General features: G+C 46.9%; 1 protein-coding gene across 3 annotated transcripts in view; it reads right to left on the bottom strand.

Annotated features, from left to right (window-relative positions):
* Positions 1 to 2,291: 2,291 nt before the first annotated feature.
* WASF2 (WASP family member 2) overlaps positions 2,292 to 18,250 on the bottom strand; it is a 40,433-nt gene continuing 24,474 nt past the window's right edge. For all 3 annotated transcript variants that reach the window (XM_067543286.1, XM_067543284.1, XM_067543285.1), the window contains exons 4-9: positions 17,561 to 17,714; positions 14,426 to 14,543; positions 12,657 to 12,787; positions 10,203 to 10,358; positions 7,435 to 7,940; positions 2,292 to 6,884 (exon numbers count right to left, since the gene is read on the bottom strand). In XM_067543286.1, the coding sequence (XP_067399387.1) occupies positions 6,727 to 6,884; positions 7,435 to 7,940; positions 10,203 to 10,358; positions 12,657 to 12,787; positions 14,426 to 14,543; positions 17,561 to 17,714 (1,223 nt within the window). In that variant the 3' untranslated portion in view covers positions 2,292 to 6,726. The remainder of the gene's footprint in view (positions 6,885 to 7,434; positions 7,941 to 10,202; positions 10,359 to 12,656; positions 12,788 to 14,425; positions 14,544 to 17,560; positions 17,715 to 18,250) is intronic.

The following is an 18,250-nucleotide window of genomic DNA, read 5'->3' as shown; positions in this document are numbered from 1 at the left end:
ACTTCTCTCCCAGCGCCCCTGGATGCTTAAATAATGAATCGGGCCTTAGAAGGGGGTGACATTGGCAGGCACTCTGCGCTGCCACACGTTGGGAGAGCAGGCTGTTAACACTGATCAGAGCTGGCAGCGCCTGCTCGCGCCTTAGTCCCAGAGGGGGAATTAAGGGAAAGAACATGACGTCAGCGGTGGAGAGGGCCGACGTCCCACTTGTCCAAGGCAGCCGGCAGCATCTTCTTGGTGTTGCTAACACCACCTTGAAGGAGAAAATTAAATGGGTCTTCGGAGACCAGGGTTCCTGTGAAGCAGCAACCCAGCCAGCTGCGCTTCAGCACTGAACTCCACGGAACGAGAGAGACGTACACACAGCAAATGCTTTGGACAAGGCCAGAGCTGCAAGGCACAGGCAGACCCGAGAGAGACTCTCAGCTGCCTCAGCAAGCAGTTCCTCCTCAGGAAGTCACTGCTAATGGACAAGGGAACTCTGACATGCGGAGCACCACTGCACAATTAACCTCAACGCTGTGTCCGTTACTGCTTAGGTCCTGGTTGCAGGGAGGCTGAACTGAACCCACGGCCGGGGGGTGGGGGGAGGAGGAGATTTTGATTGCACTGATTGGCAGGAAAAAAAAAAAAAGTATGGCTGTTTTCCTGGAAGGCAGGTGAATTCTTTCCGATTTCAATCACGTCTGTGTGGGCTCCGGGGCACCTGGCCATTCGTCACGTATCCTCCCACCTACACAGGGTCTAATCCAGTTTGCAAGGCTCCTGTCCTCGCAGCCAGGCTGTTCCAGTTCAGGAAGAACACAGCCTTCCAGGTAACAAGTACAGCAACTGCAAGTACAGATGATGGGATCCACGGGGAGGAGAATCCGGCAGTAAGAGCGTTCTAGTGAGCAGGGCTATTAGCGAGCTCACAGGCTAGCAGCCTGTGGAAAAGGAAAAGCGAATTCGCAAGGGATTAGTAACTGCAAGAACGTGAAATTTTTGTGTGTGAGTCTCTCCCCTTGAAAACAGGGGCACCACATCAGCTCTGGCCTTGTCTACTAATGACAAATCAAGTCACATTTAGATCGCAGCTTTAGGACAAGCTGACATAGCTAAGACTGCACCTTTCATGTCCAAGATGGGCTTTTCCGATAGCCAGTGAATTTCGAAGGCACCTACCAGGCTTGGGATCTAGGGGCCAACCATAAATAACCCCCCCTCCTCTCTCCCAGCCCTTGGGAGTATCTCACAAGTAGCTGTGCAGTAACTGGGCTGGAGGCTCAGCTGGCAGGAATAACCCACAAATTAGTTTAACCAGGATTTGCGGGGGGGACTAGAACATCAGCAACCTGTGAAAAGGCCCAGTGCTACAACATCTGTGCGTGAATACAGCAGTCTATGGGAATTCCACCTAGTAGTAATTCAGGCCTGAAGATTGTGGGAAAAGTGGGACAGAGTTTGAGACACAGGCTCTCTTTGCTGCTACACAACATGCAACAAACACATTCATGCAATAGGCTTACTCAGCAAGTCCTTTACAAGACACAGTCCACGAGAGAGCAACCCAAGCATGGTGGGGCTAGGCCGCAAGTCCTCCATCTGTGCTAGATGAACGGTGCACCATGCTGTATATTGTAAGGGGGCCTTTCCGCAGCTTTGAAAACATGTAGCTACCCTGCATCTTGTGAGAAATACCCCAGGTTCTTCAACGTCCATGCAGAGGTTCGCCTGACTCCCTGAATATTTCCCTTCCTGGTGCTGTTATGCAGCATAACAAGCACTAGCTGGCTGCAGAGATGGCACTTTCCCACCCCAGAGGTGGCTGCATTTCAGTGGTTAAGAGATTTTTGCATGTATAGTGTATGCAAAGGGCCCTGGGATCTGCAGAGTCTTGTGATGGTAAACTCAGACACAGGTTTAATGCTCTTATTAACACGCAGTGCTGGGCTCCTCAGGTTACAATACAATGGCCTTAAAGGGACACCTGACAGGATACTTTGGCTATACAGACACGAGGCATTAGCATGGCATCACCACCCATAATCCTGTTCTGATACTCCTGTTCTATTCCAGGGCAGGGGAACTTGTGGATAAAGATACGCAAGTCATGGCAGCTAGATACTGGTGGCAATTTTAGTCAGTTTGTTGGTAATTCCGAAGTCCTTGCAAACAGCCACAATAAAAGGCTTCTGAAAACCAGTATCTCCTGGAATCACCATCCTCAAGATGGATCTTCGCCCTCTATCACCAAGAGGCATCATTCCCAACCTGTTACCCTGTACTTCAAAGAAACATGAACACAGGAGTTGATTGGATAGAAAGATTTTATCAAGATTTTTCTTTGAAAGTTTACAATTAAAAAAAGAAACATTTTTCCACGTACATTACAAAAATTGCAAATAGGGATCTTCACCTGGAGGGAGGAGACTGAGCAGCCTATAAAAAGCAGTATGAAAGCTTGGCTAACCGGCACCTGACAGAGCAAAATAGAAAACAGGCACTACTAGGAAACCCAGAAAAGGCCGGATTCTGAATTCAGTTACACAGATGTAAAGGCAGAGCTGCTCCACTGTAGCCAGTGGCGTTACTCCTGACTTACACTGGCACAACAAACCAGAACCTGCCTGTCAATGTTCACTCTGTGGGGTAAAACAAGTCATTAACCTCAATGCCAAGGACTTACAGTGTTTTGCTGGTGAGGCTTTAACAAATGGTATGTCTACACTGCCGGGACTGCGGCGGGCTCCATGGGTCGATGCAGCGGGATTGATGGAGCAGGCAGTGGAGACCTGCACAACTGATCCCAAAAGTGCTGCCCGGCGGACACAGTAAATCCATCCCCCCTGAAAAAAGGAATGCTGCATCAACCGGAGGGTGTTTCCTGTCGACGCACCGCAGTAGAGATGCGGCGGTAAGGGAACGCTAGTAAGTCGACGGCCGCCGGCAGTGTAGAAACCAAGCAGTTTAGTTTTTGATACGTCTGTGTTCATTTGGTTTGAAAGGGAGTAACCCCCACTGCTCGCAACCCAGAGAATCATTTACCACACCCCCCTTCATTTGGCTCCTTGAGAGACATGGTGCATCTCTTCCCCACCAACACAACCTTTGCCCAGAGCAGACCCCTAGGATACAAATGGAATAATTACTCTTTATAAATATATTTATATCATTTAAGAAATAAGGCACTTCAGGAGCATTACGGCTCTTCTAGTTCTACATCATTCTAGATAGGAAAAAATTGGTTAGTTTCTGAAATGAATCAAAAGGAATAACATTAATACAGTAATACAGTCTGATCCACATCCCACTTCAAGGCTTTGTTTTAAAAAACAAAAACAAACCTCGCCCAGGGCAGTTATGAGATGGGCTTTCCCCATTCAGGGCAGGGTATTTTTAAAGCAAGCATATGTAAGAAGTCCATGGACTGCAATTTTTTTTTTGTCATGAAGTTATTCTTCACACGGTTTCTTGGCCATTTGGGACTTCCAAGAGCCCCTTCCCTGGATCTGGTCTGGTGCACTGTGACTGATAAGGAGAGAAGCAGTGAAGGTCACTGACTGCAGATGAGCCTGGAAACCTGTAGTAGGCACAACCCTATGTGCAAGTGTGTGTGGAGGGAGGGGAGAATGCTGTGACAAGCAGCCAGGCACAACAGCTGAGAAGCGAGAGAGAATACTAAACCAGAATCATCACCCCGCCCTGTCCGAACATGCTCTGTGCAGTGACAGAGCAGGCAAGCAGATCCAATGGCAAATGACTCCCAGCACAAGCACTGGCTAGACGGCTGCACTGGATTTGCATTTCCACAGGAACCTGGTACCCTGGTTTAGACTGGGACAGAAATACAAAGGTGCGCATGGACACCTATTAAAAAAACAAAGCGGTCTCTTCCTCTCATCCCCAGGCTTGTTCAACCCTAGCAGCTCCCTCCACTGTGCTGTTTGGAATGTCCCCATGGTCACACCAAGCGAAGAACACACTACGCCATACCAAGTGGTCAGGAGGCTGCCGAGCCAAGCACGTGCCCTTGGTATGAACGGGTCAGCAGCCCTACAGTTAGAGCCATTTGGGTACAGCCACACCTTGCAGAGACGTTGTTCTTGGCACCTATTTTCTTCCCCTCCCACAACTCCCTGCCCAGGTTGAGGATCCATGTTTCAGATCCATTCCTATGGACCCCAATGCTTTTTAAAGCACAATTGTGTTAAAATTAGACTCGCATAAAGAAATATTGTTCCTCCCATTGATGGGATCCCAGATCAGTGTAAGGGAGCATTGCTTCTTTATGGCTATCCTAGTACAAAGAGGCAGGCTTTATTGCATAGATGTTTAGAACAACTCTAGGAAGAGCCGTGAGGCAGTCACAGAACAGTCTGGCATCATCCCTCCTTCACAATCCAACTGGTGACTTGCACACGGATGGATTATCCATTTAAGATCACAAGGAATATCACACCTGTCAAAGCTTTGAGTGAAAGGAGTACTAGCTTCCCTCTCATGACATGGGGCCAGGTGGAGCCAAAGCAGTTTAAAATGAACCCAAGTTTGGCATTTTTGCTTTCCTAATTTCCAGTGCCGTTGAGTGCATTATGGTTTATTGGCATTGGAGGACTGGAATTAACATTGCTCACACGCTCCTGTCCCATCATAAAGTAGTGTAAGTTTCATTGCCTATGCCCTCTTCGGATTCTACCTTACCCACTTGGTTTGCTGCCAAAATATAGTGGTGCAGAAGATTAATACATTTCTCACTGGTGCTTGTGGTCAAACCGTGGTCAACACCTGCATCCAAAAATGTGGTCCCCTGGTCTCAAGAGAAACCTATGGTCTACGTCACTTCATTTATTCTCTAGGTCAGAAGTTAAAAAAGGAAAAGATACTCAAGAAGAAACCAGAAAAGCGAGAATTTAAACAATATAACAAAAATAAACCCAAGAGGGTTTTTTCTGGCAATATGATGGCCTCTGGCTGTATCTGGTATCCCATGTATTAGTGACGTCTTTGTTTTTGACATACGAAAGCAGTAACAAGGCAAGTAATAGAGGGAAGGTAAGGAGAGGCACATGTTGGCAAAATACTTTAGAAAAGTAAAGGCAGAGCAGAGGATGGAGAGTTGGCCATCTTGTCAGAGGGACCACCTGAATTGTCCATCCCACCACAGATGGATCCATATATCACATGGGCTGGGATCTCTGTGGAAAAAAAACCTTAGGAACGGCTCTTTTATGTCACACTGAATGAGACTTGGAACAGTCAAGCCCAGATAAGATATTAAAAAAGCATCTGCTACACAGAGATCTTTGTACCAATCCTGTTGGAGATGCTTGCACTCAACTTAATAAGGTAATAAAAACAATGAAACCTAAGTCATCTAACCTAAAATCCCCATTTCTACCCCTCCCCTCTAATACATCTCGTGTGAACTGATCAGGAATTGGTAAATTTATCTGGTAAAGGAGATAATACAACATTTTCTGAGATCTAACTATTGGACTATGAAAGTGAAGTAATGGAAAACTACTAATATGGGTGAGGTGTAATGTTATGGATGGCTGACAGTCCACAGGCAGACCCTGCAACATGAAACCCTCTGCATCAGGGTAGGAGACAGCGGCAGGGGCTAAATACTGGCATTTTCTGCTGCTCAATTCCCTGCATAAAGTGCACCGACCTCAATGAAAAAAGCACCTATATTCAAACTGACCAAAGCGCTGCCCTGCATAGATCAAATGAGACACTGATGCTTCTCCTGGCCCTGGCTGGTAAGTTAATTGTAGACACAACACGCCAAATAGGCCCGAAGCCTATTCGGTGCCAGGGCTCCCCTCTCCCCACCCAACACCAACAGTTATTTCTCTTACTAAGTAACAGAGGAAAACCTGCCCAGCACAGCAGATCGGGTAGAACCTAGCAAGCCCTAGCTATCACTGCTTAGTTCCCATAGCACATCAGAGGCAGCAGGGAATCTTCTTGACTTGGTAACGCCTCTGCATACCCAGAATGGGCAGGCAGGTTAGCGTTCTGCTAAGGCTGTCTCTTTTAGTTCAGCCTTCTTCAGCAGTTGTGGAGGCACAAACCAGGATATTGGAGGGGGCAGAGGTGGCTTTTAAGGAAAAGCTAACCCCATTTCCATGTAGTGCACCCTGCAAGCCCACAGCTTGAGAGACCTTTTAATGCAGGTTAGTTTTGAAATGCTGGAAAAAATGGTGCTTCCATCCCCCAAAAGACGGATTGTTCAAAGGGTTATTTAATAATGGGGTGCAGTCCAGAAGACACATTTTAAGCCCATTTTCTAGCAGCATTCCCAATATCAACTGGAGAGAAAGGGACAGTTATGTCTGTTCTATCCCACACGCTGCTGCAATGTGAAAACCGGCTGAAAACGCCCTTCCACTGAAGAGAACAGGGTCACTGATCTTTAACTTAACAAATAACCAGCCAAAAAGATCTTTGCTTTGTTCGGTGGCATTGCAAATCTGGCGGTTTACGTTTCCTTGAATGAGCGAGCACCAGTCCCCCTCCTGCTGGAAAATATCATTTTCAGCATCTCCGAGGAGACCTTTCAGAAAGGCGAGTGCAAACCCTGCCAAAGCCAATGGTGATTTGCTGACACCCCTTGGTACATCTTCAGTTACTGGAGGAGACGGGAAAAGCTAAAAGATTTTGGCAACCTAGAAAGTACTTGGCTCTTTAAGAAAGGGGTCGATCCAGCTAGGAGGAGTGTGGGAAGCGGGACTATGGTTAATCAGACCAGTCGTCCTCGTCAAACTCCGAAGAATCATCCTCAGAGTCACTGTATTCCACAGCGATGCGGCGAGAGAGAATCGTTGCCACGTCATTGCCCACAACGTCCCGCTTCTCCTGTTCCCGCAGCTCCTCCACTTTGCGGAGCTGGAAGCCTGGCAAGGGGAAGAAGGAAGTGAAGGGGTCACTCAATGGCTTGAAATTTCATGGGGCCTACAGAGAATTGTTGCTTCAGAGCTGTGATCCGAATAGCCACGGGCAGGGCCTGCTCAATGCCTGGATTGCACCGGGCCAGCCTGGCACAGCAAATGCACAGAAAGAGCCACAGGGGTCAAACCACTGACCAGCCTGGATAAGTTTGGAGCAAGTGTGACTGGAGGAAGCCATAGGAGTTGGTGGTTTCCAACTCCTCCCGAGTGCTACATGTTGCTGATCTAAAGGCAGTTCGACTGTAGTTGGGGGCTGCACTGATTCTTGTGGGGCAAATGGCAAAGGTTTAAAACCAGAGGGCACCCTCACTGGGGTGATACAGTGTTGAGATCCTCTTTGGGTTAGATCGCCCACAGTACATGCCACAAGGAACAGGCCAGAGGCAGTGCTGCCCAGGGGATGGATCCTGGGCCCCTGTGCCCTAGGACCTCCCGCAGAGGAGACAACAGCTAGGCTTGTGAGAAAAAGGATACATAAATCATAGCCAGGGCTTACCTTGACGGATAGCTGAAAGCAAGTCACTTTTGGCATCGCTCACAGGAGGCAAGGAAGATTTTGGCTTGGAGGCCGAGGAGTCTGGAGGCAGAAGTGGAGCTGGTGCACCATCCATGCCACTGGAGGACAGAGGTGGGGGACCAGGAGGAGGAGGAGGGGGAGGTGGGGGAGAGGCACCAGCTGCTGGCTGAGATAACAGAGGTGGAGGCACAGCAAAATATTCTGTTGCTGGAAGTGGTGGTGGTGGAGGAGGGGCAGCAAACTCGGGATGAGGAGGGAAGGAGGATGATGATGGAGATGGTGGCAGCGGCATCCCTGAAGGAGGAGGTGGTGGGGGGACTCCTGACATTGGTGGTGGTGGTGGAGGAGCAGGAGGTGGAGCAAAGCCTGGCCTGGCACCTGGTGGGGATCCAACTGGAGGAGCTGGTGGAGGATGGCTTGGACTGACCAGGCTGGATCTCTTTGGTCCTCCAGAACCAGAACCTCTTTGGTTGTCTACTGGGTAGCTGTTGCAGGAGGAAAGAATGACATTGGGGGGGTGAGGGTGGAGAGAGAGGAAGAATACCATTAGCTTTGAGCTCAACTTCGATGACATAAACTCAGCTTTGGGGCAACGAGAGGGGATTTTGTCCAGCTATCATTTCCAACGTCCATCTTTTACTGACATTATCCAGGGCCCCGGTGCTGACTGTCCTGCTGTATTACTCTTGGCTAAGAGAACAGAAAACTGATAGGTGACTCTGCAACTGAGAGAAACACTCCCAGACATCCCGTCATGCAGCACAGTAACAATGCACTGTGCAAGCCAAACACCAAACCTCTCTGCTCCAGAGCCCAGACTGCCCCCTCAGCTCAGAATCTTCTAGAGCAATGCCATTCAGCTGTGAGGTCAGATTTATTACACGCTAAGCAGGGATTTCTACCGAGGTAACCTTTACTCCTTTGGTTTCTATGCTATGCAAGTTTGTGCGCTATTAACACATATTGGTATAGACCGATTCACTGATTCTTTACTGGAGCACTGGTGATGATTTGTGTGTCTTGCCAAGGGTCTAGGAAAGAAAGACAAGGGGATCCAATACACACTGAAGGAAAATATGGATTCGTAAATGACTGAATAAAACTTTCCATTAGCAGGAAACACTAGTGCCAAGGAAGTGCTACGTACCTAGTTTACAAATTGTTAAAAGGAAGCCTAAATTGAATGCTAGCAAACAGAATGCTTTTGCCTCAAAAATGGCAAGGGGCATGCACAAAGAGAGGGCATGGAGCTCCTCCAGCACCAAGGCCACGGCAGAGGGACAGAATGTACCCCTCCAAAAGCCATCACATTTTTATTCCTCTGCATGCCCCTGAAACCTAGCAAATGTAACACAGTCCATGGTGTTGATCTGATACGCCTTGGAGACTACTAGTCATTTCATAATGAAGGGTCGATTTAACCATCACTACTTTTCTAAAGAAAGATTCGGTGGGCAGCCATGGATTTAAGTAACTGCATAGACCAGAACAAGTTTCATCTGAAGCCCCCCCACCTCTACTCTCACCTACAGAGCAGCTGCAGGATGGAGTGCCTGTCTCAGGCTGTGACAAGTTGTACTCGCAACTCGAACTCACAAGGTATGTTGCCTTTTGATAGGTTTTAGTCAAGCTAGTATTAGAGCATTTGTCAGTCACTTATTCCCTCTATATATTTACTCTTGCCTCACTTTTCTGGTTCTTACTATTTTAAATATACTCTAGTTTAGACCTCTGTGACTTGAGCCAATATCGGGACCATTCTACATATGGAGAACACAGAGTAAGAAAAGTGGGGTAGAGAGGGCTTTATATAGGTTTGGGGCTTTATTACTTACTTAGTTTTAATAGAGAGCTGGACAAATGTAAGAGTGCGATTGTATGATGGAGTTGCGTGTGATAGTAGGGGGCAGGGCTCAACAGCTGTGGAGCTCACTTCCAGTTTCTGTCTGACGTTCCTAAAAGCTCATGCTTCAGAGTTTCACCCAGTAACCTGCTGTGGTCAGGAAGGGATTCCCCTCCCTCTCCAAAACATATTCTGGGGGTGTTCTTTTGATCTGCTTCCTCTGAAGCATCAGGTACAGCCATGGCTAGAGATGAGACGTTAGATGGGTAGGGCCAGCGTTCTGAGGTAACACCGAGCATTCTCGCTCTAAGTTGCTTGGTGGGCCGGTTCTTACTCTCATGCTCAGGGAGTAACTGACCACCATAGGTAAGATTAGGAAGGAATTTTCTCTCAGGTCACATTGAGTGTGTCCTTGGGGGTTTTTGCCTTCCTCTCGCCCTTGCACGCACACACAGAGTCAGGATCATTGGGTATATCTCACTTAATCAACTCCCTGCCCTTGGGAGGTCCTTGCACAGGGTGCATCTTGGTCCTTTTTATTCTCTGCCTGTGGCACATCACAGTCTAGTCTCCGGTGGGCTGTAATACTTTGGTTTAAATTTGTTTGTTGGGTTTAGTGTGTGGATGCTAGTGGCCTGTGATATACAGGAGGTCAGACAAGATGATCTGGTGGTCCCTTCCAGCCTTAAACTCCATATGGATGGGTGTTCTCTCACTATGACTTTTACTTATGTGGAATGAATCTAAAAATTAAGGAGGGGTCATAAGCTTTGTACACTTTACTGACAGAGGCTCACTTGGGTCCCCATACAGTACTTATGTTAGTGGGTTTCAGTAGGCCAGCTAACTCCATCACTTTGCACCACCTACTATTCTCAGTGGCCAAATGGGTCCCAACATTTACCTAAATTCCAAGGGTGGTGGAGGCAGGCTGTCATCTGGGAAGGACGGAGATGGTGGTGAGACAGAATCAGACTGTGGTGGTGGTGGATAGTAGTTCATGTCCATGCTCTCATCTGAGCCAATGCTGCCATTCTGATACACCATATTAGAGGGATATCTAAAATTAAAAAACAACAATGGAACAGCTACACCCAATTTCCTCCTCACCTCCAAAAAGCGCAGGTTCAGCACAGAGTGTCGGGAAAACAGCCAAGCAGGCGGCTCTATCACAGATTGCATAGTTATTAGAACCATACTGTAGCCTCTCACTCAAAAACTCAGCCTGTAAGCTCTTCTAGCAGGGATGTCTCGTGCTATGTTAAAAGCCCAACATAACGGATCCTAGTCTTGATTTATCCAGGAGTTCTCAAACTATTTTTTTTCCGGTACCCCCTTTGAAAATATTTCAGGCTGTGACAACCCCCTCCCCTCCAAAAGTGATGATTCCTCCATGCCATGCCACCCTTACCAGCATGCATGGGGGCTGACAGCTTGCAACCCCCCCTTAATAACCTTGCAACCCCTGGAGGGGTCACAACCCCCAGTTTGAGAACCCCATGACCACTGTAATACAAACAATTAATTTAAAAGGGACACCTTCAGAAACCAAATCACGTATTTGTATATAAAATGTTTCTTTATCTACGTTTCCAGAATCATCTTCGATTACTAGAAATTGTTTAGGTTTTTAGACATTTAAAATTCATTTTCACTGGTTCTGGTTGTTTACTCAGTGTGCGCCTCAGTCTGGACAATGGAAGTTGACTAATTATTCTCACTTTTGTTTACTGTTAGTACCTAGACAAATTTATTTTCAGGTTTTTATGCATTAGCACAGTAATTCAATGCATGGGCTGCCAACACTGCAAGAGAATATTTGTGTTTTTTAAAACAAAACAAACTCAAAGATTTCTATTAGGTTTCAATGTTTGTAAAAGTTTGCACTTAAGGTTGGATTATGGGGAAAAACTGGAAATCATAAGGTCTCGTTTACATCGCACATTCTCAGTGGCAGCATAAAAGTCCTAATGTGACCATTTGTTCATCAGGGCAAAGGCAATTGTCTCCTTAATGCCTGTGAAGCACTTAGCATATTTTGGATGCAATCATAAGCAAATATCAAAGTATGGAAAGCTGACACACACATTGTTTTGTTTGGGCCTCCCCCACGTTTGACAGGAAAGTAAGATCACTCCAATCAGTGAAACAAAAACACTCTTCAAGCTTCGTATCAGAACCTACAGAGAAATAAAATGCATGGGAGAATTTGTACTGGGAAACAGCGAAAGCAAAGAATGACTGCTGTCATGCAGTCAGACTCCTCCTGCCTGGTCTCAAGTCAACTGACTCTCCTATTAAAAGAAGGTTTTATTTTTATATGTAAAATGTGTGATTAAAAACATTTTCTTAAATGAAAAGAGCCACAAATGGCAAGAAAAGAGCACGTTGGGAAGTGCATTTTGGGAATTCAGTTTGCGTCCAACCAGACTGGTGTCAAAAGTTAAATTAAATCCTGAATTGGAGGCACTGAAGAGATCTGTAGCTGAAAAAACTTGGATAGCAGGAGACAAAGGTCCTAAATTTTGAAACAAAGAATGGCATGTGAAAAAGCAGTAACAGAAATGGTGCCCCTACCACCAAAACATAAGGTTAAGAAAGCCCTTTCCTCATATGGAAAGAAACACACAAAACAGTCATCTTTGGGAACATCTGTCTGCTCTACTTACCAGCTTTCCTCATCATGAGAGCTACTAAATTAAATCAGCCCATAACTACAAGGAGACAAAAGCCACTAAAATTATGTCACTTAACTCGAGTGCTGCTGTGAGAACTTGGGAGAGAAGGGTCAGCATCACCTTACGTGCTGCTGGTTTCTCATGGTGAGGAGCACCTCCTCCCCTCCTCTCTGCAGGTAACAACCAACCTTCCCTGAACCCTGGAAAAACCTGCTCTCTCCGAAGAGCTTCTGTGGGTTTGGAAGCCTACCACAAAGTCTGCACTCCTTCTTCCATACCACATTCAAATGCTCAAATGCACTGCTTCCAGCCCTTGTTAATACTGTTCTGGGCCAGACAACCTGGTGACCCAGCTGTAAAAGGATGAATGATTACAGGGTAAAAGGGCTAAGCCTGGACATTTCTCCATCTTGGGAATAGGGGAGCTCAGAGCAGAAGTAGATTTGCTTCTGAAGACCACTCGTGCCACCTTGTTTAAACTGTTTAGCTTCCTGATTTATTTCACAAGTTTTAAATCAACAGAGAGATTTACTTTAGAGAATCTGATTAGCAGTGGTATCGATCCACACTGCACAGCAGATCTGGAGAAACTGCAGAGCACGGTGAATAGCATTACAAATCAACAACGCCAGACTGCTTCCCTTTCACAGAGGGCTGAAAAAATAGCCAGATTCACTTACCCAGCAAGTCCATGTTTGTCCTTTGACTCAACGAACTCTTGTCCCATTTTCAATTTCTCCCACTCCTCCTTCCGGGTTTTGATTTTCCGTGGATTCACATTCCCTCGATTGGGATTATCCTTCTTCTCTTTCTAGAGAAGAAAAGGAAAGAGACCCATTTGAACTGAAGACTTGTTTGGGTTTAGTCTGTCCTTATTTTTTCTGACTGGGAGCAGAGGTGTAGAGATAGGGCCAACTAACATGTACAGAGATTAAACACACCTTGGGATTTTTTGAGACTGAAGTAGAGTGATTTTAGTGCTGGTGGAAGGATGAAGATTGGTCTATATGAAGCGTTAATGTGTGGCAAGATGGGGCGTCAATCTACCTTGAACTAGTCATTCATGCACTATATGTCCCTGTGCACTGTTAGCGCATAGCAGGCTAGCACGAGGTAGATTTACACCCCATCTTGCTGAGCACGAACTGTTCGTCTAGACAAGCCCTGAGACTGACAGTCCGAGATACTAAAGGCCTCTGTCTACAGAACAGCTACTGCATAGGCAGCACCGTAAGTATGAGCTCCCCCCATGTTCCCCAACCAGCATGCCTCAATTATGGCCAGGAAAGATCTTCCCTGGGGTGGAAGGGCAGATCAGTTTCTCTAGCCTAGGGGCTGCCTACATGGCATGTCACCGTGCACCAAGCCAGGGTGTGTGGCTATAGCACACCAGCTTGCCACGCAGGAACACCCCATGTGGAAACTGTTACAATGCAATGAAAGTCCCAGAGCGCCACAATATCAACCTGGGATGTTACTGAGCAGCAAGATTCACACCCTGGCCTGCCAGGCAGTAACTTACATTGTAGACAAGCCCCTATCGCGTCTTTGGTCTCTGTGTTGAGGCTGCAAGGAAGCCAGTTAGTAGCAACCGTTCAGTGGGGTTTCTGTTCTGCAGACACCTGCCTACTCAGATAAGACCAGCCCCATTCCAAGGATTCTGACATGCCAAGCCTCTTTCTCATGCTCTGACTGGAAGGTCATGATCTACTTCGAGACCTGATGTTACAATCACTTAAAATAAGTCACATTTCCTCAAACTAAACCTTGATGCAGTAAAAATAAATCCTTTTATAATGCAATGTGCCTTATAATTCACGAATGTTAAAAGGCCACTCAAGTGCAGCAACTGGGCCAGTGCGGTGGTGGTGGTGGTTTATTTTTTTCAAAGTTTTACATAGTTTAAATACTTCCATAAGTGTAACTGAATTTTTAAACTTAACGCCTTCACTGCTGCCAGAACAGGCACACCCACTTCCTTCAAAGGGATTGCTGATGATATTCCAGGTACATCAAAAGCGTGCCAAAGGTAGGAAATGGGGTGCTTTAATACTGAACAGAGATGCCTGCAAGAGTACTGAAGAGGGTCTAAGATTGTCCTGGTCACTCAAAAGACAGCACTTACTGTGCTAATGCATAAAACTCCCAGAAACAGAAGGTATAAGGCTATGAAGTGAGATAGCGTCCCCATCCAGACTGTGTGAAATTTGGAAGAATAGATTTTTAAAATCTCTCCATTTTGATAAGCAAAATATAATAGTAATAGGCAACAAGTTTTTTGAAAAGTATAGTTTTCAACTTGACCATATCCTCACTAAAGAACCCATGTGAAAGTGCAAACTTGGATTCTGAAGAGAAACTGTGTCCTATGAGTCTCTTGCTTTTTCTCCTACCTTGTTTTATCTCCTATTTCTTTGCTAGCATGCAGCAACAATGCCCCATCCCTCACCCTGTGCTTCCGCTTCTCTTTCATGATATCCTTGGTGTCCTGTAGCATTTTCTCTTTCCAAAGGTCAAAGAAGTAGGAGGGATCTGTGTAGAACTTGAGTGCCTCTTTGCCATCATCCCTGGAACAGAAACACACACAATGAGCCAGTCAGGTGCTTCTATGATGCCCAAAGATCTCAGACACCCACCAGGTGCCAATTTCTATAAATCTGAAACCAGAAGCCAAACATTTTGTACTCTTTCCCCCATCCCCTTCAAATGGAGGCTTCTGTGCGTTTGAGGAGCCACCCATTCCACCTGCTAATTTAAAGCCGCCACCACCACCACACCTCACCTAATTTAAAATCACCACCACTTCTCAGCAGTGGCTGAGCCATTTAAGCACTCGGCTACAATCCTGAAGGTTGTGGGTTTGAGTCTCACTTAATCTCATGCTGAAAGGCCACCTCCAGTTCACCGAGCTGCAAAATGGGTACCTGATTCATTGGGTGAGGGGCAGTCAGATGTGACACTGGCCACATTGCTCCCTTGTGTACGAAGCTGATGTGCCTTAACCGCATCAGCCTGATGAGCCAGAGCTCGGGGGAACTTTGACCACTTCTCCTGCAAGGTCTTGCACTGTGATTCTCCTCTGCTTCGATATATAGTTTTGATTTCTGTACTTTTAGCGTGGTGCAAGAACTCCACTGAGTAGCCACTCTAACAATCACAGTGGTAGCAGCAGGTCTCTCCTCCCACCCCCTTGTCAAAAATGCCCTCTTTCTCTCCACACATGCTCCTTCTGATTCTTCCTCTCTCCACACTGTCTTTTCCAGATGGCCTGCTCTGCAGTAACATCAATGGATACAGCCTCAAGAGCATGCACCTCTAAACGCTGAAAAGAGTTCTTTTCAGCAGGCAGAGGTTTTTTAGTGAATCTCCATCCTGCCCATCTCCACTCACCAGACTGGGCTCCTGTCACTTTCTCCAAGACATATTACACAGTTACGTACCGGGACTTTTCAGCAAGTTCCTTCCCTCCCCATCCACCCCCCATCTTTTGAAAAAAATCTTCTCCACTTAAGAACCCTAAATCAGACCAGCGGCGTCCTTGAAACTCAGGAGCGTGCACGCACATGCACCCCTCCTACTTTGCACCGCAGCAGCATCTCACAGAAGACAGCTGCCTCCAGCTATCTGTAATTACTTTTTACCTGTTCAAAAGATATTTATGAATGTGGGCTAAAGAAATATTTGTATTCTGACCCCCTGCTCTGACTATCTACAGCGATACTCAGACCTCAGTGGTTCAGAAGCCACATTAATGATCAGCATTACCCAAGACCAAAGTAGTGTGAATTCATTGTTTCATTTACTCTAATAGTACTATATATTCATATTTAAACACGATGACTGAAAATATTTAGGGTTTTTTAAAATTATATATTATTCTCACAGTAAAATGACTGACCAAGTGTTATTACATTATCAACTACAATTGGTTAATAACATAGTAAAAACATCCTGAGTGGTTAATAATTAAAATCACATTGTTTTAATATAATGGAATAAATTGCCTAGGGAGCTTGTAGAATCTCCGTCACTGGAAATTTTTAAGAGCAGGTTAGACAAACACTTGTCAGGTAGGGCCAGTCTAGATAATATTTAGTCCTGCCTTGAGCGCAGGGGACTGGACTAGACGACCTCTCGATTCTATGTACTGCAAAGAGCCACGAGAGACGCATTAAAGAGCCACTTGTGGCTTACAAGCCTCAATCGGAGTACCACTGATCTACGGGTGACTAGGGATAGGACTATCACGAAGGTCACAGAAGTCAGATTCCGACTTCCAAAGAGCTCTGTGAAATTAGCCTTTTCAGCTTCCACCCTGTGACCCCGGGCCATGGGGTGGAAGCTGTCAGCTTCTGGGGGTTGCGGAGCAATCTGGGAGCAGCTGGCAGCTCTCAATGGCCACAGGGATCCCCAGCTCAAGCCCCTGGGCTGACGGTAGGGATCCTGCAGCTCCAAGCCCTCAGGCCCTGGCAGTGACCCTAGCTGCTGCTGTCAGCTGGGGTAGGCGGCAGGACCCCCTGGCTCCAACCCACCAGCCCCGCTGCTGTCAGCTAGGGTGGGCGGCAGAGATCCCCTGGTGAAGCCGGAGCAGCTGGCAGGGACCCAATGGCTCCAACCTGCCCGTCACGCTGCTGTGCGCTAGGGCAGGCGCCCCATGTCTCAGAGTCACGGGCAGCAGGGAGCTGTCAGAGCTCCAAGGTCCCTCCACTGCCCATGGGAGCTCTGAGCTCCGGGGTCCCCACCATCCACAGCAGGGGTCCCTGGAGCTCCCAGCCACGGCAGGGGGACCCAGCAACCCCAAGCCACAGCAGGGAACCCCAGCCTGGAGCCTCCCAGCCGCTGCACCCCTCCCCGCCAACTCCCAGTTGGGCCTCCTCCCTCCCCTACTTGCCACTCTGTTATTTTTAGTAAAAGTCACAGACTGGTCGTGGCTTCCATGAATGTGTGTGTATTGCCTGTGACCCGTCCATGACCTTTACTAAAAATAACCATGACAAAATCTTAACCTTAAGGATGACATAACATGGTTAGACTGTAAGGAGAAAGGCCTTATGCTGGTTATACAGCCAGGGTCCAGGTTGAATCAGTCACCTGACCCCAGGCACAGACCAGATAATGCTCAAAATCTAAAGGAGTCTGCTGCACTCATCTGGGTCAATGCCACATGCAAATTTATGTCCTGTGGTTTCCAAGAAGGCTCTTGGAAAGGGGCCATGAGATTACACAGAGAAGCTTGAGAAAATACATCATATGCACAATACCTAGCAACGTTATGCAGTGCCATCCAAGACTTGTCTCCCTAAGGCACCATCACAACAGCGGTAACAGGTAACTACGTAATTTTTCAGCTACCTTCAGTTGTACAACCTCAGAAGCACAACTACAAATAATCCCCAGGTAAAGAACAGAGCCTGCCTGATGGATTCTAGTTGGGTTGCTCCATTTCCCTTAGGGACTAATGCTTATTGATTCTGATGAAGTGGTTTGTGACCTTGGCCATCGGATGGGCACCTTTTTCAGCTGGCTGTGAAGAAGATGTTCCCTATAAGGGAAAAAAGGAGCTAAAGACATGCTGCAGCATTACCTGTATGGGGAGAGAATGTTGAGAGGTGGAGGAGTATTGCAGATGCTGTATGTTTCAAGGACAGGCATCGGGAGAGAGTCTCTGTCAAAGAGCTTCTGATCCTGAGTGGTGGAGCTTTTGAAGGCCTTCCTTGTATTAATGCCTTGTAGGGACACTAAGAAGGAGGGAAGCAATGGAAAGAGAAAGTGAAGGACAGCTCGACCCAGGCGATTGATATAGAAGACCAACTAACTACATTTCAATTCTCAGCATACTCAGAACTTTCCATGGTTGGGCTCCTTTTTCCCCACAACACCCTTGGGAAGTGTAAAGAAACCCTGACCCTATCTACACTGAGATCTGAAACTGTTTAGATATGGCTCTCAAGAAAGTTGCTTAGGTGGTTTCACATTTCAGTGTAAACACAGACTAAAAAGCATGCTGCCACTCTATCTACTGAATAGCCAGCCACTGGACATGGAGATTTGCTAGTGGCCAACTCCGGCAGAAACAGCCTCGTATGAAACCACTCCACATGTCACTAGCAAAGTGTTTTCCAAGGTGGTAAGGGGGGGAAAAAAAAAAAAAAGAGTCCCTGTTAGTGGAAGGGGAAACCCACGAGCCTCTAGCACACATAGCTCCTAACACATTTCCAGGCCATGAACTCGGCTGGTTGGATGACACGCTTTAGCACGCTTGGTCTGCAAGTGC

The sequence above is a fragment of the Emydura macquarii genome, unplaced genomic scaffold (genome assembly GCF_026122565.2).
Source record: "Emydura macquarii macquarii isolate MOO-44397 ecotype Brisbane River unplaced genomic scaffold, CSIRO-AGI_Emac_v2 contig_820, whole genome shotgun sequence".
Classification (NCBI taxonomy): domain Eukaryota; kingdom Metazoa; phylum Chordata; order Testudines; family Chelidae; genus Emydura; species Emydura macquarii.
This window is presented reverse-complemented; position numbering and strand designations above follow the sequence as displayed.